The 24,998-nt window shown below is 43.6% G+C and overlaps 1 protein-coding gene across 3 annotated transcripts in view; it reads right to left on the bottom strand.

Annotated features, from left to right (window-relative positions):
• The window catches only part of SHANK1 (SH3 and multiple ankyrin repeat domains 1), a 1,403,433-nt gene that overhangs the window by 1,365,283 nt on the left and 13,152 nt on the right, over window positions 1-24,998 (bottom strand). For all 3 annotated transcript variants that reach the window (XM_078655298.1, XM_078655300.1, XM_078655299.1), the window contains 2 exons: window positions 21,168-21,335; window positions 18,522-18,638 (listed from right to left, as the gene is read on the bottom strand). In XM_078655298.1, the coding sequence (XP_078511424.1) occupies window positions 18,522-18,638; window positions 21,168-21,335 (285 nt within the window). The remainder of the gene's footprint in view (window positions 1-18,521; window positions 18,639-21,167; window positions 21,336-24,998) is intronic.

Here is a 24,998-nt window from a genome sequence, read left to right as displayed (position 1 = left end):
GACGCTGCACATCGCCCGGTTGACGGCAGCAGAGTTACCCTCACTCTCGACGCTGAAGTCTTCACCGTCGAGGGGAGTTGACTTGTCGTCGTCGGTGGAACCTTCGACGCCGATCCCGACGCCAAAGGAGAGCAAACCGGGACATCTCTCGACGTCGACCGCGCCCTCCGCTTTTTCTGTCTCTTTGGAGACCTACCTCTCTCAGAAAGTCCATAAATTCTGATTTTTTCTCTGTCCTTGAGAGTTCTACTCGACAAGGACTTGCAGTGAACACAGCTTTCTGCAGAATGAGAATCAGGAAGACAGAGGATACAGACAGGATATGTATCAGACTTAGCTTTCTTCTTCCCACAGGAAGGGCAGGGATCAAAAAGTGATGGCATTTTGACAAAAAATTTACCTTTTTTGAGCCCAAAAAAGGTAGCACTAGCTCTCTAAGGCTAAAAGCCGTCGAGTGAATCCATAAATTGAAGGAAAACACCAAATATTTTTGACAGAAAGTCAAAAAAAGGTGGGAGCTGTTTAACCAGGGTCTTGACTGAAAGAGCCGGAAAGAACAACTGACCTAACTGTTACCCCTGAGGCATGATTGGAAGCCTGGGGTCAAGGCCGGCTTAAAGGCACGGTGCCAGTTTTAACTGAAAATGCTTTCAGTTTCTGTGTTATTCACTTTTCAATGCAGCCTATGGCTGACAATGTCTTTTATGAGCAATTTTCAAGATTTATGAGTGCTTTTACTCATTAAAACACAAAGTTCAAGGACTATTTGACCTAATGTGTTTTTTATTTCCTTTCTAATTGCTGTACATATACAAGTGTTTACATTGTCTACCCTTGGTTTTAGAGCTGCATTGGTGTGAGAAAAATGATATATGTATTTACATTTATTTGGAGCGAGATATATGTGTTTTTTACATATATAATTTTATATTGTTTCCGGGGTCCCGCACATATTCAGTGCTTATGACTATTGATGAGGATTCCCTGGATGAGAACGCTAACTTACGGTCCTTGTGAACTGGTATTCAGCAAGGGGATTCTTGAGAGGAAGGCAAGGATGTTGGAGTCAACACCAAGGCAATGACTGGTAGCTGTGAAGGAGAGGCTATGGTCTACTGGCAAAGGCAGACTCCGAAAGACCAGAGAGATGCTGCTTGCCATGGAGAGGCAAGATAGGCACACCCTCCCTGCAGAAAATCTGTAACATTTTGAAGCAGTGTAGTGTGCCTGCCTATCCAAGGTGAATGACTGTCATCCAGTCCTTCGACCTGATTAAATGCAAGAGGCAACCTCGCTGGGAGTTGTGCTGTGTGACTCGGGGAGGGCTGAGAGGGAAGACGGCTACAGTGGCCACATGTGAGCACTGTGCAAGAACTTTCATTGATTGTCAACACAGAATGGAGAATGTGCAATGGAACTAACATTTTAAAATGTATTACTTTGAAGTGACTGATACAATTGTGGTAATTTTGCCTTTATTTTAATCATACAATACTTTTTGATTTTACTAAATTGGTCTGGGAGATATACTGAATGGTATATTGATCGAAGTGTAGTACTGCTCACCCTTAAGACACATTCTCTGTAGTTGCCTTCCATGGCAGTCCTGCACTCCCATGGGGTAGACTAGCTTGTCTTAGAAAAACAGTGTTTGCCTGAATAGGAGATAGTTTTGTATGATGTGGGACAGTTATCCCAACTGGGGAACCCAGCTTCCTACATCCCCAACATAGAGTAGCATCTGAGTAAATTAAAAATGAAGACTTCGGCTGATTGATTGAAAATCCCAGCGTAGAAAGTAACAACACCATTGTCCTAAGAATTCCAAGGCTAGCTGAGACGAGCCTTCCTTCAACAGTGAAGCTGTTAAGGTATAGGAATACATGGATCCCTGAGCTGAGAAGTTGGGCAGCATCCACCGACATGATCTTCTGTCTAAGGCCAGCAAAACATGCATGAGTGCCATCATTTAGAAATTCAACTTTGTGAGGAATATGTTTAATACTCTGAGGTTCAAAATTGGTCTCATGCCCCTATTCTTCTTAGGGGCCAGTAAGTACTGGGAATACACTGATGGTTACATAATCATCCCATTTCTGATTAACGTCCTCAAATACCTCTCCTTCCTGCTCTTCTTCAACATCATTGTTTTCAATTGTACTCACTTTTGACATGCAAAGCGGTATAGCTGGTGACAAATACAGCAGTCGTAGCTGCTGCAGTAATTGCTGCTGCAATGGGGAGGTAGTTGTGGCGGAAGCATTGCCATGGCATATTGAGGTTGTGGGGCATGCAGGAGGATGGTGTAATAGTCTGTCATCAGGGCCTGCACATCTATGACTAGATCACTGGGTACAAGCATCATTGGGCTCCATATAACAATGCTCCTAGCCTTGTAAGGATCGTAGAGTTGGTCATAATGAGGACAGCTGACATTACAGCCTCAGTCTTTTTCCAGAGAGTACAAGAGTAGTTGGTGAGGATCTCTTAAGTGAGATTGACCCTCAACTTCATCATCGTGTTGGCATTTCGGCCTTACACCCCCTGGACTATATTCTTGCATGAATGGGCTGTCATCTTCTGACTCTTCGTACTCTTCTTCCAGCTCTGTGTTGAAGAGTTCAATGCACACTACTATTCTATGTGGTCTAGCTTTCACAAGACAAACTCAACAAGCATTTGCAATGCCATAGGTCTTGCATTACTGATAGTTTGAGGTATTGATGTTGCAAATATTAATGCAACACTAATAGCTCATACTTTCAGTAATGCGAGACCTAGTGAATTGCAAATGATTGCATAGTGAGCCAGGAACCAGCATTGTATGGCTCAGTGCAGTACCACAAGCTGCTCCTAGAGCTCCCTAGTGAGCAAGGCACCAGCTCTGCATGTCTAGGTGCAGTACCACACGCTGTTCCTAGAGGCGCCTAGTGAGCAAGGCACCAGCACGGCTTGTCTAGGTGCAGCAGTGCAAGCTGCTCCTAGAGGTCTCTAGTGAGCATCATAAACTTTGAAGATATGGTTAATCCACCCTACCCATAATGCATTGCATGCCACAAAGTACCTCGAGTACATTCAAATAGCTATGTCCATGTATACAATTCGTAGCTTTGAAATGTGACAAAAGAATTATATTAATTCCGGATTAGGTTAGGTTGTACTCTATCTGGAGCTGATGGAAGGAAATATGTAGAAGGTCTAATATAAATGTGAGATGTAGAAGGTGCAGTACCGCAAGCTGCTCCTAGAGCAGTATGTAGTCCATGGAGGCGATGAAAAAAGAGGTCCCAAGCCACATATATTGGTGTCAAGATTACCCCCAGAATCTCAGATCTTTTTCGGGCCAACTACCCCCCACTTCATCAACAATTGAAATCTGATTTTCGCGCTCGCCCATGTATATCTTGTGGCTGGGCCGAATCCATGCTGTAAAAAGGAATGTGCTACCCATATCATTAAACTTATTCCAGGGTTTACAGATTGCCCTGGACCATGGATTCTTGGTTAACTTACGCTCCATGATTATATGATTTATCTTGCAGGGCAGAGCACATCTCCCATGTAAGCAACTATGCCTACCTAAACCCCTGGGAGTTCTGGCACTACCGGACTCCCATCTTTATTACAAAGCCTCCCAACTATGGGTAATCTAAGAATGGTCAGCGGAAGCTTCTGACAAACACTGGTTATACATGGATAGGGCAGTAGTGGACAGGTATATTTGGCACCGTCTCTGGAAACCCATAAAAGCCAGTCCTACAAACGCATTCTTTTTTTTTTTTTTTTTTTTTTTTAAACCTTTATTGTGCAGGGAAGGCTCACAAATACGGGCCTACAACCCAGCGGGCCGGCCACCACAGATAAGGAGCATAATCAACAATACAGAAAAGCATACAGAATATCACAACAAATCATACAGGAAATAAGGGCTAAAAGCCATATAGCAACCAGCAGGGACAGGATACGAGAAGGTTGGTTTTCTAATATAGAGAAACGGGTACAACAGGATAATAAACAGGTAGGAAGTCTCGGAGGGCCGTGGTGGGCCGCGAACAGCCATGGTAAAAGATACAGGATAACTCAATAATGACAAACACTGATCGGTAAGGGCAGTATATGAGTCGCACCAGAAAAACAGTGGCAACTGCCGGTCAACGCCACCCACCACAATAAGAACATATCATATCAAACTGAGTCGAAAAATGCTTATCAAATAAAGCCCTCCATCACACAACCCAGGGAATAAGGAAAGAACCCCCCCCACGAGAGGGGGGAGGAAGGGAGGAAAAAGAGAGATAAGGGGACAAAAGCGAAAGGAAGAACGCCACCTCAAGCATGCGCCCCATGGCAAACGAGGCCGGAAACCGCAGATCGGTATACAGAACCGGTAGTAACCAGAGCAAAATTAAATAGTGAGCCAAAGTCACAGTAAGACCCAAAGGCCAGCGCATCAAGAACAACCCACCCAGGGGGACACATGCTGAGACCGCGTCCCGAAAAAGAGGACACACAAGAGCCGAAAAAATAAGAAAAAGGAGGGGAAAAAAAAAACCCCAAAGAAATGACAGACCCCCCCCCCCACCCCGCAAGCCCACCCTGCACCCCTGCAGAAGGCTATGGCCCACCCCCCAGCAGCGTGCCTGTCGCCCTAATCAGAACCCGAAATATAGAAGAACTAAAGCAAGATAGAACCATAAAGACAAAAAAAGGGGGGGAAAAGAAAGAATAAGGGAGAAAGGAACACGGGAGAGGGCCATATAACAGAATCAACGGCTCCCACCCTCCCGTCCGAAACATCAGTGCCCACGGGAAGACGAAGAATTGAAGGATACAGAACAGGAATACGACAAAAGTCCGACATGGTCATACCGTACTAATCGATCTACCAACCATTGCAAGACAACAGTCCACAAAGGCAAGATCGTCTCATCCCTGTCCTTTTCTTTCCAAATCTGTAGCAGTCCGCCTCACGAAGAACCAGACCACAAGGAACAGGAGGCAGAGAACAGGGAGGTCAAACTTCAATCCGCATAAGATGTTCCGTGCACCACTCGAATGATCCGGAGCAGTCAGAAACCATTGTACACAAGGCAGGCACAGTTCCAAAGGTGATCTGAGGAAAGTTGACCCAGCGGAGTCAGCACAGGATCGACGATCGGCCATTCGAGGAGATGAAGAACAGGAAGAACCACCAAGACCGGCCCGGACAGGACCCGGCCCACCGACCCACAGCACAGGAGAGGACAAATCACGATGGAGGGCAGCGGAACTCCGCACATCCGCAGAAACGGCAGCCACCGGGTCCATAATTTCCAGGATAGAACCAGCCGCACCTAGCAGCGACGTAGCCGCACACGCCAGGGGGGGCTCAAACGGCCCAGCGAAACGAGCCTCCTCCAGGTTAACAGCGGGTGCGGCCACAGGAGTACTCCAGGAGCGCAGGGCGGCGAGGATGTCTGTAAGTGTAGGAACACCTTTACAGTATCCGGTTTCTGTGCCACATCGTGGACCACCGCTGCCCTTCTCGGCCCGGCTGAGATACACAGGGTCGGCCGCCATCTTGGAAGCCCGGCGGGGTCGCAGCGATCCCCGACCCCCGACCGGGCCACAGCAAGGCAAACGGAATTCAGTCAACCACCAGCAGAGGCACGTCCAGAGCAGGAAGGGGGGCCACCAGAAGAAGGAGGATCGCCAGCCCCCCAATGCCGTCGGCCCCGTTCTCCGAGGCCGGGCGGAGGCACTCAAAATGGCCGGACCGGAGAACAAAGGGGGGGACAAGCCACAATTACGGTCAGTCCCGTCAACAGAAGGCAGCGCCTCCACCACAGGCCGCGGGATCGCCTGATCAAACCAGAAAGCCGCGACCGGCCTCTCTGCACAACCGCCTCGTCGGCCGAGTCCACTGCGCCATCAAGGGCCGGCCATAGCGTAGCGCCCCGTCCGGGCGCCGCCAAGGAGACTCAGGCCAGTCCGCTCCGGAGGTCCCGAAGCGAGCGAAGGCACAGTTCCGGAACCACGGCACCCAGAGACAACCGGAAAAGACGGTAAGTGTCTATAAATCGCCGTAGATCCACAGCGTAGCAGAAGTTGTCTTCCCGGGGCAGGATAAAGGCAGGATTTATGTTTCGAACAGGAAAGTTGACGGAGCCGAGCTAAAGCGCGGCCATCTCGGACGCGAGCTTGGCTCCTCCCCCACAAACGCATTCTTGAGCACGCCCATGAAGACAACACTTAAAGTCTGGGACAAGGTTAGCCGCACAGCTGCTTGGACCACCATTGCCTCTCCATTCACAAGGATACATTATAACCCTGCCCTTCCTCCAGCTATGCACTCTATGGCTTTTGATGCTTGGAGGAAGGGAGGTGTCCTCATTGTATCAGACATCTTCCACAACTGGGATATTCTCACATTTGAACACTGCCAAATAAACTTTCAACTTTCACTGTCAGAACACTACCATTATACTCAACTTCAACAATGGGTACTGGGTGCAGACATGAAAGATGCAACTACTTGGGACCTTACCCCTATTGAGAGGTTTGTGAAGATGGGAGGGGCCGCAAGAGGCACTATCTCCTTTTTATACTCCTTACTAATTTCGACTCTGGCATCCATATTTTCGGCACTCTAGTTTTGAACCTTCCCAAAGTCTTCTCAATTAGAGAAAAGTCTAGGGGTAAAAATCGACTCTCTCTCCAAATGGTTTGTCAACTTACCTCTGTTGTACCTACTTGCACATTCTATATTTGGAAAAATTGTCCCATACCTCCTTAGTCTTTTGAGGACGTTCAAAGAGATATCAACATGGCATTGATAGGATCAAGACTACTCTTCGACAATGTTGCCTATTCGTGCATTGAATCTATCCTGATTCAGGGCCTTCAGTCTCAACAAAAAGCAAGCTACTTGTATGTAACCTCAGCATCTTGGTTTATCATCCCGACACTAATTTTGAAATCTTTATACTGTTGCCTATACCATCAAATACCTACTTCAAGGTGTAAGGATTTGTGCACGATTAATTTTACGGAGTTTCACCTCAATTTTTTTCCAACCACTTGGTTAGATCAGGCCTAGCTTATCACGTTACTCTTTTCTTTACTTACTACTACCCATATTCAGGAGAGCTTGCCTAGGTTGTTGCTCCTTTTTGGTGTTGGGTTCTTCACTATGTAACTCTTTGCCACATACGTTTAGCACAACTTTAGTCCATTTTTGCTTAGTGAAAGAGCTAACAACTCTTGTATTCTGTGAATATTCAGATTAGTTGTCTTCTCTGATGCGGTCTGCTCTTCCAAAGAAGTGTCTGCTGCCTAGAGACCTGATGGTTGATAGTGAGCTCAATAAATCATAACAGCAACGGCAGCACGGGATCCTGGTTACACCTTACTTGAAGGGTTGTGGAATGGCTGAAGTACTGATGGGTTATCTGCAAATGTTGCATAGTGACTGGTAACATAATTATTTGCACCAATACTCTGGTCTTTTTGTCAATGGAGCTGTCAATGAAGGAACTGTTGAAGATGGACCCATCCACGTTGGAGCTGCGAATTATGAAACACTGAGGATGGATACACCAATGATGATTTAGCTTCGTCAATGAAGTCTTTGTCGATGGGCCAGGTTTGCAGATGGCGAGGGCACCACAGAGAGTTTACGCATTGATGAAGTTATCTTTGATAAGGATGTTGACAATGATTGTGAAGAGGTGATCAAAGGAGTAGTCGCAGCATATTGATCTACACTAATTTTGGCAGGAAAGCAGGTTAAGAGTCATATTAGGCTGCTGGGAAGCCTGATTCCTGGTTTTGAGGGAGCCTTTAAAGAGGGTTCTATTGTAAACAGACCTCACACTAACATGTCCCTTACCAATGCTGTCTCTGTCCCAGTTATGGTCCTCTTTTGAGGCGGAGAAGGTTAGTTGAGCACTGCTGGTTTATTGTTCCCAGAGGATAGAGTTTACGCTCTCTTGTGAGGGTACAGGGCCGTGCTTTTTTTTAGGAGCATTTTCTAAAGATTTTACACTCCTGAGGTTTGTGCCCATGGTAGAGGCAGTAAATGCACTTTTCTTACAGGTGTATTGTGTGAAAACACTACTTTTCCACAAGCACAAAAGACCTTGTAGAGGGCCTTCTTGGATGACTTTGATATAGTATATAAAACGAAAAGGGAAAAGATCCTGGTCCAAAACCCAGAAAAGAGATCTAGTGACAAAGCCAAAAATAAGGGAGTTGGATGGTTCCACGAAAGACATATTGTAAAAAATCTCAGGTATGATGAAATCTGGGCTGGAGTGGAGATCAGACTCCTTCTTCCTCACTGGTCGGAGTTTCAGTATTTTGAAATGAGGTGAAAAGACTATTAAATCAGACTACTTAACATTATTTTTCAAGAAAGTTATTTTAAACCGCATTACCTTGTAACTGATGTCAAAGATTCAAGAATGTGAATCTTTAAATATCCAGTCCTGGAACACCATTGTTCAGTGAACAGATGTGAAATTAAACGACTATGAGAGCATAACCTTGATGTAGAATACTCCATTGTTGCACTGTATACTGTAAAGATCTCAGTTCTGAGACTAGTCTGTCTGTAGGGCACGGACGTGATACTCAGACTGTCATTCAAAGTTATCAAAAACACAATTGTAGGGAGGGTCAAAGGGAATATTTATAGACCTGTCTGCTCATTCCCTTGGTCAAGTACAAAACAACAACAAGAGCAGACCAGGTCTTGGAATAGTGTGTCACTATGCCACTAACTCTGAAACAGTAAGATGCACATGTGTATAAATGTTGTTGGAAGTTGTTAGACACACAAGGCTAGAAAGAAGTCCCATCAGACCACCCTGCTGGTGGAGTTTACGTCATGTGGGACTTGCTGATCAGTCATTCCCACACTCAGCCATATAGTGCTGTAGTGGAAAAGATTGTCAGCGATCCAGCCATGATGGTTTGTCATGAAGTGGACTGAGTAAAGTGCAGTGCTCAAAGATATTGTGATAAATTTAAAAATGGCTACGCTGGCCCAGAGAGAAGGTGCATACTGGAGTCAGTGTGTCAATAGTTAAAAACACGCCAGGTAGGAAAATTGCACTACCCTATGGCGTTTGTGAAAATCGGTCGACATGTTTCTGCTTGAGGGGCAATTCCCCAGCTTTCTTCAGGACCTCAGGTTTATAATCGCTACTGCCACTGTAACCACAAGTGATGTTTAGTGATTAACACTTTAAATAAGTTTCCTAGTAGACAGGACAAATACATATCTACCAGGAACTAAAACGCTTAGACGTCCACTGGCGGAGGAAAAGTGTATCTTCTTCCTATCAAAACAGAAAAGAATTTTCGTTGTTGCACAACAACATTAAATAACAGACACACAACCGCCTGAATACAGAGTATGCGCATAGAACAACACAAGCATGAATTAATTTTACATTCTGCATATATAGACTAGAGCATACTAGCTCAATCACTCAGAGGCATTTCCTCACGGTGATACTCACCCAGCTTTGTGTGGGTGAAGGCCTCACCTCACCCGGCAACCGCTCGGGAGCATGAGGCCACGCTCTGCAGTGTAGAAAAGGGATAAAGTGAGTGCATAACTCTACTGTATCTTAGCCAATTGCTACTACACTATTAACCCAACGAACGTGTGATAGGTGCCCACATGCCAAACACAAGCCCACAACACATCCACCCCGATGTACCCTTGCACAACGCACATGCTGCGAGATACATAATATCACATAACCCAATGTGGACCCTTAAAAGCACCCCTAAACATTTGAGAGTTGGTTTATAGGTTCCATAGTAAAACAAGGCTTATTATAACGGCTTGTTTGTGACCTCACTAAATGCTTCTTTAAAACCTCTTTTATAGATTTGACATGGGGAACAGATATTGGCCCACAGGGGACCAGCTCGGTAGCCCAAATATACCGGTACCCATACTGGCAGAAATTGGTATCCTAACTTACTGCTCATAGGTATCAAAAAATATACCAGAGAAATACATGTATGGAACGTCTAGACTCAAGCTTCTTGTTTGTTCTAAAAAAGCTAACTATGATGCGGGTGGTCTGGAAGGACGCTCACCTGTCCGTCGGTACCCCTGTCATAACACCAAGCGGATGTTGAGGTGCTGATAGGCGCGTATTGAGCCCTTAAGTAACCACCAACGGGTGGTGATTAACACGGAAGAGAAAAACAAGGCATGCGCGGAAAGAAACACTGTACCGTTGCGCATGCGCAGACAGGTCCCGAACTGCCGGAAAATGTTAGTTAATGTTAATTACATCAAACATATTCCTCTATACAATATAGTGGAAACATGTGGATGTATTGAATATGTTGAATCGCGTAGGCATCAAAAACCTCACAAAATGATGCGCACAGTCTAATGTCTGACCCGAAGCTACCGCGCATTTTTTGATTTTAATATTCAAATCAATTATAGAGCCCATTCTTATAGTTTGGTATTGGGCGCATGACACAGGGATTAGTGTTCCCCGCACTGGCTATGCGCGGTAGCTTCGGGTCAGACATTAGACTGTGCGCATCATTTTGTGAGGTTTTTGATGCCTACGCGATTCAACATATTCAATACATCCACATGTTTCCACTATATTGTATAGAGGAATATGTTTGATGTAATTAACATTAACTAACATTTTCCGGCAGTTCGGGACCTGTCTGCGCATGCGCAACGGTACAGTGTTTCTTTCCGCGCATGCCTTGTTTTTCTCTTCCGTGTTAATCACCACCCGTTGGTGGTTACTTAAGGGCTCAATACGCGCCTATCAGCACCTCAACATCCGCTTGGTGTTATGACAGGGGTACCGACGGACAGGTGAGCGTCCTTCCAGACCACCCGCATCATAGTTAGCTTTTTTAGAACAAACAAGAAGCTTGAGTCTAGACGTTCCATACATGTATTTCTCTGGTATATTTTTTGATACCTATGAGCAGTAAGTTAGGATACCAATTTCTGCCAGTATGGGTACCGGTATATTTGGGCTACCGAGCTGGTCTCCTGTGGGCCAATATCTGTTCCCCATGTCAAATCTATAAAAGAGGTTTTAAAGAAGCATTTAGTGAGGTCACAAACAAGCCGTTATAATAAGCCTTGTTTTACTATGGAACCTATAAACCAACTCTCAAATGTTTAGGGGTGCTTTTAAGGGTCCACATTGGGTTATGTGATATTATGTATCTCGCAGCATGTGCGTTGTGCAAGGGTACATCGGGGTGGATGTGTTGTGGGCTTGTGTTTGGCATGTGGGCACCTATCACACGTTCGTTGGGTTAATAGTGTAGTAGCAATTGGCTAAGATACAGTAGAGTTATGCACTCACTTTATCCCTTTTCTACACTGCAGAGCGGGGCCTCATGCTCCCGAGCGGTTGCCGGGTGAGGTGAGGCCTTCACCCACACAAAGCTGGGTGAGTATCACCGTGAGGAAATGCCTCTGAGTGATTGAGCTAGTATGCTCTAGTCTATATATGCAGAATGTAAAATTAATTCATGCTTGTGTTGTTCTATGCGCATACTCTGTATTCAGGCGGTTGTGTGTCTGTTATTTAATGTTGTTGTGCAACAACGAAAATTCTTTTCTGTTTTGATAGGAAGAAGATACACTTTTCCTCCGCCAGTGGACGTCTAAGCGTTTTAGTTCCTGGTAGATATGTATTTGTCCTGTCTACTAGGAAACTTATTTAAAGTGTTAATCACTAAACATCACTTGTGGTTACAGTGGCAGTAGCGATTATAAACCTGAGGTCCTGAAGAAAGCTGGGGAATTGCCCCTCAAGCAGAAACATGTCGACCGATTTTCACAAACGCCATAGGGTAGTGCAATTTTCCTACCTGGCGTGTTTTTAACTATTGACACACTGACTCCAGTATGCACCTTCTCTCTGGGCCAGCGTAGCCATTTTTAAATTTATCACAATATCTTTGAGCACTGCACTTTACTCAGTCCACTTCATGACAAACCATCATGGCTGGATCGCTGACAATCTTTTCCACTACAGCACTATATGGCTGAGTGTGGGAATGACTGATCAGCAAGTCCCACATGACGTAAACTCCACCAGCAGGGTGGTCTGATGGGACTTCTTTCTAGCCTTGTGTGTCTAACAACTTCCAACAACATTTATACACATGTGCATCTTACTGTTTCAGAGTTAGTGGCATAGTGACACACTATTCCAAGACCTGGTCTGCTCTTGTTGTTGTTTTGTACTTGACCAAGGGAATGAGCAGACAGGTCTATAAATATTCCCTTTGACCCTCCCTACAATTGTGTTTTTGATTATTATGAGCAACTTCTAAGTTGCGGGTCTATTAATTGATGGCAAACACTGTTTGTTTGTATCGTCCCTTAGCTCACCCAACCTAATTGAGTGTGGTGCTTTTCTGCCCTTCCAGCCGCATCTACATCCTCTCTCCATTGCAACCTGATTTGAACTATTTCACATCCCATGGATATGTGCTATAACTTTATGACAACAGCTTACTAAACACAAATAGCTGATATAAGGCTCAGTCTTCTCTCATCACTGAGTGACTCTTAATCCGGTCTTGACTCTGGTAATTGAGCCACTGATATACTCAGGGCTCTCCCCCTATGAGCACCTGGATGCGTTGGGTCCCTGGATAAGATGCCCATTGTATACTAAATTAGAATACAGTCATTGATGATCCCCTCGATCTAGTGTGCACCTCTTCACGATTATAAGAAATCAAATTGGATGTAATATACCATTCTGATTACTCGACTGAGGATGTGTCTCATGGCTGGTGATATACGCCAGATACATTTTTTGATTTTAATATTCAAATCAATTATAGAGCCCATTCTTATAGTTTGGTATTGGGCGCATGACACAGGGATTAGTGTTCCCCGCACTGGCTATGCGCGGTAGCTTCGGGTCAGACATTAGACTGTGCGCATCATTTTGTGAGGTTTTTGATGCCTACGCGATTCAACATATTCAATACATCCACATGTTTCCACTATATTGTATAGAGGAATATGTTTGATGTAATTAACATTAACTAACATTTTCCGGCAGTTCGGGACCTGTCTGCGCATGCGCAACGGTACAGTGTTTCTTTCCGCGCATGCCTTGTTTTTCTCTTCCGTGTTAATCACCACCCGTTGGTGGTTACTTAAGGGCTCAATACGCGCCTATCAGCACCTCAACATCCGCTTGGTGTTATGACAGGGGTACCGACGGACAGGTGAGCGTCCTTCCAGACCACCCGCATCATAGTTAGCTTTTTTAGAACAAACAAGAAGCTTGAGTCTAGACGTTCCATACATGTATTTCTCTGGTATATTTTTTGATACCTACGAGCAGTAAGTTAGGATACCAATTTCTGCCAGTATGGGTACCGGTATATTTGGGCTACCGAGCTGGTCCCCTGTGGGCCAATATCTGTTCCCCATGTCAGATCTATAAAAGAGGTTTTAAAGAAGCATTTAGTGAGGTCACAAACAAGCCGTTATAATAAGCCTTGTTTTACTATGGAACCTATAAACCAACTCTCAAATGTTTAGGGGTGCTTTTAAGGGTCCACATTGGGTTATGTGATATTATGTATCTCGCAGCATGTGCGTTGTGCAAGGGTACATCGGGGTGGATGTGTTGTGGGCTTGTGTTTGGCATGTGGGCACCTATCACACGTTCGTTGGGTTAATAGTGTAGTAGCAATTGGCTAAGATACAGTAGAGTTATGCACTCACTTTATCCCTTTTCTACACTGCAGAGCGGGGCCTCATGCTCCCGAGCGGTTGCCGGGTGAGGTGAGGCCTTCACCCACACAAAGCTGGGTGAGTATCACCGTGAGGAAATGCCTCTGAGTGATTGAGCTAGTATGCTCTAGTCTATATATGCAGAATGTAAAATTAATTCATGCTTGTGTTGTTCTATGCGCATACTCTGTATTCAGGCGGTTGTGTGTCTGTTATTTAATGTTGTTGTGCAACAACGAAAATTCTTTTCTGTTTTGATAGGAAGAAGATACACTTTTCCTCCGCCAGTGGACGTCTAAGCGTTTTAGTTCCTGGTAGATATGTATTTGTCCTGTCTACTAGGAAACTTATTTAAAGTGTTAATCACTAAACATCACTTGTGGTTACAGTGGCAGTAGCGATTATAAACCTGAGGTCCTGAAGAAAGCTGGGGAATTGCCCCTCAAGCAGAAACATGTCGACCGATTTTCACAAACGCCATAGGGTAGTGCAATTTTCCTACCTGGCGTGTTTTTAACTATTGACACACTGACTCCAGTATGCACCTTCTCTCTGGGCCAGCGTAGCCATTTTTAAATTTATCACAATATCTTTGAGCACTGCACTTTACTCAGTCCACTTCATGACAAACCATCATGGCTGGATCGCTGACAATCTTTTCCACTACAGCACTATATGGCTGAGTGTGGGAATGACTGATCAGCAAGTCCCACATGACGTAAACTCCACCAGCAGGGTGGTCTGATGGGACTTCTTTCTAGCCTTGTGTGTCTAACAACTTCCAACAACATTTATACACATGTGCATCTTACTGTTTCAGAGTTAGTGGCATAGTGACACACTATTCCAAGACCTGGTCTGCTCTTGTTGTTGTTTTGTACTTGACCAAGGGAATGAGCAGACAGGTCTATAAATATTCCCTTTGACCCTCCCTACAATTGTGTTTTTGATTATTATGAGCAACTTCTAAGTTGCGGGTCTATTAATTGATGGCAAACACTGTTTGTTTGTATCGTCCCTTAGCTCACCCAACCTAATTGAGTGTGGTGCTTTTCTGCCCTTCCAGCCGCATCTACATCCTCTCTCCATTGCAACCTGATTTGAACTATTTCACATCCCATGGATATGTGCTATAACTTTATGACAACAGCTTACTAAACACAAATAGCTGATATAAGGCTCAGTCTTCTCTCATCACTGAGTGACTCTTAATCCGGTCTTGACTCTGGTAATTGAGCCACTGATATACTCAGGGCTCTCCCCCTATGAGCACCTGGATGCGTTGGGTCCCTGGATAAGATGCCCATTGTATACTAAATTAGAATACAGTCATTGATGATCCCCTCGATCTAGTGTGCACCTCTTCACGATTATAAGAAATCAAATTGGATGTAATATACCATTCTGATTACTCGACTGAGGATGTGTCTCATGGCTGGTGATATACGCCAGATACATTTTTTGATTTTAATATTCAAATCAATTATAGAGCCCATTCTTATAGTTTGGTATTGGGCGCATGACACAGGGATTAGTGTTCCCCGCACTGGCTATGCGCGGTAGCTTCGGGTCAGACATTAGACTGTGCGCATCATTTTGTGAGGTTTTTGATGCCTACGCGATTCAACATATTCAATACATCCACATGTTTCCACTATATTGTATAGAGGAATATGTTTGATGTAATTAACATTAACTAACATTTTCCGGCAGTTCGGGACCTGTCTGCGCATGCGCAACGGTACAGTGTTTCTTTCCGCGCATGCCTTGTTTTTCTCTTCCGTGTTAATCACCACCCGTTGGTGGTTACTTAAGGGCTCAATACGCGCCTATCAGCACCTCAACATCCGCTTGGTGTTATGACAGGGGTACCGACGGACAGGTGAGCGTCCTTCCAGACCACCCGCATCATAGTTAGCTTTTTTAGAACAAACAAGAAGCTTGAGTCTAGACGTTCCATACATGTATTTCTCTGGTATATTTTTTGATACCTACGAGCAGTAAGTTAGGATACCAATTTCTGCCAGTATGGGTACCGGTATATTTGGGCTACCGAGCTGGTCCCCTGTGGGCCAATATCTGTTCCCCATGTCAGATCTATAAAAGAGGTTTTAAAGAAGCATTTAGTGAGGTCACAAACAAGCCGTTATAATAAGCCTTGTTTTACTATGGAACCTATAAACCAACTCTCAAATGTTTAGGGGTGCTTTTAAGGGTCCACATTGGGTTATGTGATATTATGTATCTCGCAGCATGTGCGTTGTGCAAGGGTACATCGGGGTGGATGTGTTGTGGGCTTGTGTTTGGCATGTGGGCACCTATCACACGTTCGTTGGGTTAATAGTGTAGTAGCAATTGGCTAAGATACAGTAGAGTTATGCACTCACTTTATCCCTTTTCTACACTGCAGAGCGGGGCCTCATGCTCCCGAGCGGTTGCCGGGTGAGGTGAGGCCTTCACCCACACAAAGCTGGGTGAGTATCACCGTGAGGAAATGCCTCTGAGTGATTGAGCTAGTATGCTCTAGTCTATATATGCAGAATGTAAAATTAATTCATGCTTGTGTTGTTCTATGCGCATACTCTGTATTCAGGCGGTTGTGTGTCTGTTATTTAATGTTGTTGTGCAACAACGAAAATTCTTTTCTGTTTTGATAGGAAGAAGATACACTTTTCCTCCGCCAGTGGACGTCTAAGCGTTTTAGTTCCTGGTAGATATGTATTTGTCCTGTCTACTAGGAAACTTATTTAAAGTGTTAATCACTAAACATCACTTGTGGTTACAGTGGCAGTAGCGATTATAAACCTGAGGTCCTGAAGAAAGCTGGGGAATTGCCCCTCAAGCAGAAACATGTCGACCGATTTTCACAAACGCCATAGGGTAGTGCAATTTTCCTACCTGGCGTGTTTTTAACTATTGACACACTGACTCCAGTATGCACCGTCTCTCTGGGCCAGCGTAGCCATTTTTAAATTTATCACAATATCTTTGAGCACTGCACTTTACTCAGTCCACTTCATGACAAACCATCATGGCTGGATCGCTGACAATCTTTTCCACTACAGCACTATATGGCTGAGTGTGGGAATGACTGATCAGCAAGTCCCACATGACGTAAACTCCACCAGCAGGGTGGTCTGATGGGACTTCTTTCTAGCCTTGTGTGTCTAACAACTTCCAACAACATTTATACACATGTGCATCTTACTGTTTCAGAGTTAGTGGCATAGTGACACACTATTCCAAGACCTGGTCTGCTCTTGTTGTTGTTTTGTCATTCAAAGTTAGCCAGAGCGGTATTCCAAGAAGGGATACCAACCATGCCAGTGTTCTTGCATCTGAAATTACTGGATGAGAGAACCCAAGTCTGTTATTTCCTAATCTTCACCCAGTAAAACCATCAGGGGTACTGGGATAAGCAGAGGACAGGTGCACAGCGCAATCTCCAACTAAACACCTCCCATAGCCTGAGGTGAGCATGCAACCCTCCCCTCTGTAGCTCCTGACCCTGCTCTGCACCCAACACCCTCCCAACCTCCGCCCGGCATCTTCCTACCCGCTCTCATTAGCCACCCGCTGTGAGCAGGTGGTACATGGCAATGTAAACATCTCTAGAACAGTGGGTAACACCATGCAAAAATCTGATAATCCTGGGTCTGTGCCGTGATTCTTTTATTTGGGTTTGGGTAGGACCATTCAGAATTGGTAATTCCAGTCCCAGTATCTACTGCCCATACCTAGGGGCAACTCATATAGAGGTCCTTAGTCTGCCGCAGAGTTTACAAATATGAAATTAAGCTAATTTTAGATTAAATACTAGGCTTGGTGTAGGGTGCAGAGCTATAAGTTTAAACTTTATTTAGGGGGCACAGCTGCGAGAGTAAGCTTGGTATAAAGTGCAGAGCTGTATGCAGGATGGACAAATCAAAGACGAACACTGAATGCACAAATGTGACACTAGCCTTGTAGTAAAATGCACAGTTGCAGGACTAAAGACATCACTTAGAGGTTGGCGGATTTCACGCCATTCGCGTTTCCCTGGAGGAGGACTGCCTACACTATTTAGAGCTCTCTGCCTGCCTGGCAACACGAATAACAAGCGGGTTGCCATGCTGTTCTGGGTTGCTCTGCATTTTATTTTCTGTCTCACCAGCAAACAGCCATTGTGACCCTGATGGGCAGAAAGATTTCTCTTTATATGTAAGGCATGGTTTTTTTCATGCCCAGGAATGCATGCCATGGTGTCTCTTGCAGAAAATACCAGTGGCAGCTAGAGCATATTCCACTGTGACCTGGTGCTCCGCTGGGGTTAGGTTTTCTGATGGTGGAGCCGGGTGAGGCTTCACCTGAAAGCCCCTAAATCTACAAGAGGTGGGAAAACTGCAGATTTAGCGGAATGGCCACATTCTTATTGACTGCAGAAATTTGCTGTAGGGTGCACAGACTTGAAAAGAGTGCAGAGTTGTGAAATCAAGCTTGTTGTAGTGTGCACAAATATAACAATAACCTTAGAAGAGCACCTCAATGTGACATTAAACTCGCAGCAGTAAGCGGAAATGAGTTTACTCTTGGAGTTGAGTGCTTACATTTGAGACGATACTTGTGATGTAGGGCCCAAAGCAAAGCATAGCTGTAAGACTAACCTTGTAGTGTATGAGGAGGTGAGACCTCTTGAATGCAATGAAGTGGTTTTAGCTTTGCTCCACAGTGCTTAGACTTGAGCGTAACTTATGATAGAATGCACAGAGATACAACTCACCTTGTTGTAGAGTGCACAGATGTGGAGAGCTGTGTTTCCTGAGGCATTCTGTGCTCCTGGATCCGCTCCGTAAAACAGAAGGTGCTCCAAATGTTGGGTGTGTCCATGCTGGCAGGCCTGGAATGAATAAAAGAAAAGGGAGCACATTGTGTTTTGAAAATCCGAGAAAGTACTCATGCAGTCCTTTTAATTTCAGATGCCCACCTTATTAGCGCACCTCAATGGAAACATTCCAACTACTATCTAGTCCACCACAAGGAAAGCTAGCATAAAAGCTCTTGAAGTCCCTTACAGTCCCTGCTCTTGAATAAGAAATTCTTAGAGGGTCACTCACTGACCTAGATACATAATATAAGGCCCTCTAGATCTCCCAGAGTATTGGTTCTAATGGTTCACTCAATGTGGTATCGCTAGGTTCACAGTCCTGAGAATCACACACAACAGAATGAGAGGGGGAAGGGATGACTCACAGTCCTAGTCTTAGCATCAGAATCCTTCTAAAGGGCCTAGAATTAAAATAAATGCCCTGAGGGGACACTAACAAAGGTAGCTCTAGTGTCAGTGTCCTGTAGGGTCACTGGCATCTTTAATATAGAATTGGACGTTTAAAGGCTCACCCATAGTTGTAGGTCCAGAAATGGTACACTGATAGGTTAGCCTTAGCTAGGAGATTTCACCTAAGTCCTACATAAGAATCAGAATCTTGGGTCGGGGAGTGGTGCTCACTGTCCTTCCCCTAAGATTAGAGTTGGTGATGCATCATCACTATTTCATACTTTAAATAATGTACATTAATCAGCACTACATATGTACGCATACATATGGTGTGATTTTCACATTAAGTGAGTCGTAGTAGTTAATATAGACCGCTATTTAAATGGCTAACACTAACATAAAAATGTACTTTTGGCTGCTGTGTTCTTTCTTTCTTTCTTTCTTTCTTTCTTTCTTTCTTTCTTTCTCTTGTTTCAGGAGCCAAGCTGCAGCAGTTTGAGTTAATTTGGCAAAGTTACAAAATGTTTTGGTTTTTGTGAGAATTATTTAGCTGGATGTGAGCCATAGAGAGTGAATAGTGAATTTTCACACCTGTGCCTTGGACAAGCTGACCGTGATGCATCATCCTGTTACTAAATATCTCTTGTGCAGCAAAAAACTTCGATTGTGCAACAGCTGGGAAGAAGGGTGAAGCTGTCTTATCGGGGAACGCTCAATTGTGATTGGTCTCCTTTTCGTGGGAACCGTAGGGAGGTGTTGCATCTTTTTGTGAATTGTATGATTTAATTGTGCGGGTCACATTGCTGAGCTAGCTCGATTCAGATGCCTGTTCCCATCTCTTGAGACTGGATTACTTATTTTCTCCTGCTCAAAGTGTTAGACTCCTGAGCAAATCCATTCCCACTAACCTGACAATCTCCATTTGATTCTGCATTTTAGAGGACTTTACCTGCTGATACCTCCTGCTAGACTGTTCTCAAGAATTTTCCAGATTTCTTTTAGTTTAACATATTAGAGAATCTTCCCTTCATGGGAAACTGAATTTGCTCAGTTTATTTATGACAACTTTAAACAGTCTGCCTTTGTATTTGCTATAGTAGAATCACTTTAGTTTATACGGAAAAAAGGCATTTATATGATGATGATTGATTTATGACTAATTGGAATGACTTGAGTACGGAAATGTACTAATCTGTTAATAACCCTTCATGGTTTGCAAATCAGCTACTCTCTGTCATCCTAGTAGGGCCTAATGTACTTCACTGTTATCGATGTATTGCTGTTTGCTGATGTTAAACTTCAACCCGTCCATCCACTTGAGTACAGCCTGTACTTGAGTTTGCACCAATGATCTGTTGGTGCAAATCCCATACCCTAATGCAAAAGACTCAAGTGCATAAAGGATCACTACAACAGAATCAGATCACAGGACGTTTACTCTCAGCCTAGAAATGGGAATCAGAGATTTGACAGAGTATTCTAAAATAACCACTGGAATCGGCCCTGGAAGATGCTGGAGGCCAGCCCTTGCTATAGAATCATGAGTGAGATAGGACAGTCTTCAATCTTACTGTGGGGAGAGAGAACTAGTAGTCACTCCAGTAACACAGCATGTAGAGCCTCCTATCATGAGTGAGTGGCAAATATCTTTAGTACTAAAATGAGTCAGAAAAGCCTCAATTTTATAGCTCAACTAGGATTAACAGACAGATCCATTAACAACTAACAGTTCTGAGATATAGACCAATAGTCCATTGAGCAAGTGTAAGCTTATTAACAGTCAGTCCAAAAAAGAGAAACACTTATAATCTGCAGATGATTGCGATCTTAAATGTGGAGGACGGGTGTCCCACCACTTAGAGCTAAACACTGAAACTGAACTGCTCCCACAGATTCCCTTTGAAACTATTGAAGAGAGGAAGCATATGTACACAAAGCTGTTTGATGGATAATAATCATCCGGTGGTGACCAGGGCAGACTGTGTTTCCTTAGTAATACAGGTTATTCCAATTCAGATATTGGAGACATGTAATCTTGAAAAAGACTATAAGCATAAGAAAAGTAGCAAGGGAACATGTGAAAGAAGTCCTCTGAACTAAGCAAGGGTGAGGTCATGGGCACTGGAAGGCGGAGGCCTCGGGGCAACTTACCTGATGGATCTCCTGCCAGCCGTTCTCATCCAGCGTGCCAATGTGAGCTCTATTGTAAAGGAGGAGCTCACAGCAGCGGGGGTCTCCTCCCACGATTGCTGTGTGATACAGAGGAGTCAGCCCACGACGATCTTTATGATTTGGAGAACCCCCCAGGTCCAACAGAGCCTGAAAATACACAAACAATTCCTGTGTTGATTGGGACAGTGTATGTATAAGCAACACATGTATGTTTATGCTACGACAAAAAAGTAAATGTAACCCCAATTATCATGGATATGTGCCCATGTAATATGTGTGAAATAAGAAGACACTATAATGCAGAGGTTTGCGTGTAGTCAATAGGTTTGGGATTAGAGAAAAGCATGGCAACATTACTATACTCTGCGATATGCATGGTGACATGTTTTGTTCTCTTTTTAATATCCGTGGAATACACAGTTCTCTGAGAACATGGAATTGGGATACAAAATATAAAGGTAAATACAGCTTAAGGAAAGGGTTAACTTAAAAAATATATAAAGGGTTAGGGATAATAATAATAAAGTGGAGTGCTGGGAGACAGAAAATATGGAGGGTTGAAGAAAAGAGTTAGAGAAAAGGCTCAAAGTTATAAAAGAAACCAATGTTGGAAAACTAGGGGTCCCAGGAGGAATCTCTTACAAATAAATGGCAAACAAAAAAAAAACAATAAGTATTAGCAAACCCAATAGGTCCAGGCTCCAAAAGATCCATATACTGTCTTGGCAAATGTTTTTTATTGCCCAAATGAAAACGAATGCATCAACAAGCACATGCATATCCAGCAACTTTGCAATGGGTTTCTATTAATGAAAACCTATTCCAGCATGACTGCAGATAATAATAATAAGCATAACAATAATAAATGCCATTTATAAAGCGCGCGGCTACCTCCAACGGAGGTGTCCCGGTACTAGATGCAGATTCACACTGAGGAAAAGAAAAGGGGGAGTTCTACTGGAGGCTAAAGAGCCAGGTTTTCAGTGATTTCCTAAATGCTAATTCTGACTCTATCTTACGAAGATGGACTGGCATGGAATTCCAAAGTGAGGCAGTTCTCAATGAGAATGCTGGGCCGCCTAGATGTGTACACATAGGGCCCGATTCACAGAACTAACTTAAGACAAAATCCTAAACTTACTACCATTTTGGTATTCACAGAAGGCACTTACTCATTTTGGTATTCACAGAAGGCACTTACTCATTTTGAAATTCACAGAAGTTAGGAGTCCTAACTTTAGGACTCCTAAATGCCTTCTGTGAATACCGAAAGTCTTAAAGTTAGGATTTTTCTCAGTTTAGGAGTCCTAAAGTTAGGAGTCCTAACTTTACTACTCCTAAACTGAGAAAAATCCTAATTTTAAGAGGTTCGGTATTCACAGAAGGCATTTAGGAGTCCCAAAGTTAGGACTCCTAACTTCTGTGAACACGGAAATGAGTAAGTGCCTTCTATGAATACCAAAATGAGTAAGTGCCTTCTGTAAATACCAAAATGGTAGAAAGTTTAGGATTGTGTCCTAAGTTAGTTCTGTGAATCGGGCCCTTACATTGTGAGAGATGCAAACACCTGAGCCATGAGCGTGAATGCATTCTGTGAATTTACTTATCTAACATGGCAGACCGCCATGTTAAACCTGTAAGTTAAAAGTAAAAGAAGTGCAAGCACAAAATAACCAAAGCATGTGGCCCAGCAGCATTTTGTAGCTCATGTGCCAGCATAACAAAATACAAAAAATATAAAGCTGACTGGGTGACCAGAGAGGTGAGTAAAAGTTGGGCACAAAATCAAGTGGGGAAGAGACTGAGAAAGGAAACACGAAAACTCCCATGGAGAGCTAAAATGCATGAAAGAAAAAAAGTCAGCTTTGGAAGGATACAACTTATCCAAATAATATACTGGGAGTCCGAAATTATCATGGGTGGGACAAACATAACGGAGGAATGCCATTAAAATAAAAGTCATCTAAATTGTGAGCAAAGGGCTGACCGAGACCACACTATAAGTATATGTTAAGCATTAGAAACAAAAGATCTTGCCATTAGACAGCTGAGATTGTCTGCAGCAGACACCTAAAAAGGGAGGCCAAGAAATACAAAAGGATTTTCCAAATAGTCTCAAACTCCTGAAAATAAATTTAAAAAAGGACCCAGCGATTTTTCATCCATAACTAATCTCAAACAGATCAGAAACACAAACTATAGGTGTGAAGTCAGAGAAAAGTATTGCAAATACACTAACATGGAGAAACAGCTACACATCCAGGAGAAGCTAGATCAGAGTAAATCAGGGCACAGACTTCACCATTCCCAGTTCTTCTCAGATCCCAATAAGTTTGGGATCAGATAAAAACCCTGCACTGCCTGAAATACTGAGGAACGTGCACACACTCAATAGGTGTGATACCACATGAAAACAGGTTAGAGGCTCCAACATTCGTTGCACAAGCTCAACAGGTGCACAATCAGAATAAAATGTGGGAAATAGCTGATAATGCAGTGATCAGCACAGATCTAATTGGTGGTAGAAGTTTGGAGAGAACCAAATACACCTAAATATTAAGGGATGTGCACACATCCCTTGCAAGTGCAGTCAAAGAAAAGCAGGGCATACACCCCCAGAGTGAGGAATCTACACACAGCCAACAGCCCTCATACACACTCCAATATTCTGGAATCTGTTCACAGCCAATATCTCTCAGATCTTTGAAAGGTTGGGCACACTACCCAATACCGAGGAATTTGTACATATCCAGAAAGTTGGAAACCATTGCAACACACATACCACTTTGCATTAATAAAGGATCAGTGCACAATCAATGGAAGTGACATTAAATAAAGGCAAGGTTTAAACCAAAACTATCAGGGATCGGCACAGTCTGACATACTAGTATACAGCAACCGTTTGGAAAGAGTCGACTGATTGATTATTGAACATATATGTGTTTCTGATTGCAAAGTTATTAGAATCACAATTGATACAGCAACGATCACTACCAAATGAAGTCCTGAAGACTTTCAGAAACCCAAAGAACATTATACTGATTGAAAAATCAATGAGGTGCTGCATGGCTGAAAATAATGAGAGTATCCTTAACTTTAGATCATCTTATGCGATGGAACCCTGTTAGCCCGAGAAAAAGGAGGGCTGCATAATCCCATATTAGATACAGAATACTAAAGAAACTGTTGGGTTACCACTTTTTAAAGCATCTGACACTGACAGGTTCACTAATTTACTCTACAGAATGTTTAAATCTCATCAAATAAGGTACCCATGTGAAATCTTTAAAAAGGTTGTTAACACATGCAGAAAACAGCTTGTGGGCTGATTAATGCTCAACTTGGAATTTCGTTCACTGTGCAAATTCATGTTCTTGGAAACTCAAAATGTAACCCCCAGCTCTTAATCAAGCCCAAATGTATTATGTAATAAGACTATGATAGAGAACTCCGATCTGAGGTAGTACCCAAGCTCCCTTAAGTACCTTTGCCTCTAATTGAAAAATAAAATGGAATACAGGGTTAACACAATGTTGACATCACTATTCCAAAGATCAAAGACATAGATAGCAATGAAGTGGTTCCTCAAATCTTACTTGGTGGATAGTTTAGTGTCGATTAATATGACCATCACTCCTTTAATCAAATATACTCTCAGAATGATTCCACAAACGTTACCTCCAAGAGTTTTCCAAATCATAGGTGATGTACTCTTCAGATGTAATTGGAACAGTGAAGAACAAAGAATTGCTACGACCTACCCACAAATTCATAAAACACAAGGGAGGTTGAAAGTGGCAGATTCTTATA

The sequence above is a fragment of the Lissotriton helveticus genome, chromosome 7 (genome assembly GCF_964261635.1).
Source record: "Lissotriton helveticus chromosome 7, aLisHel1.1, whole genome shotgun sequence".
NCBI classification, from domain to species: Eukaryota; Metazoa; Chordata; class Amphibia; order Caudata; family Salamandridae; genus Lissotriton; species Lissotriton helveticus.
This window is presented reverse-complemented; position numbering and strand designations above follow the sequence as displayed.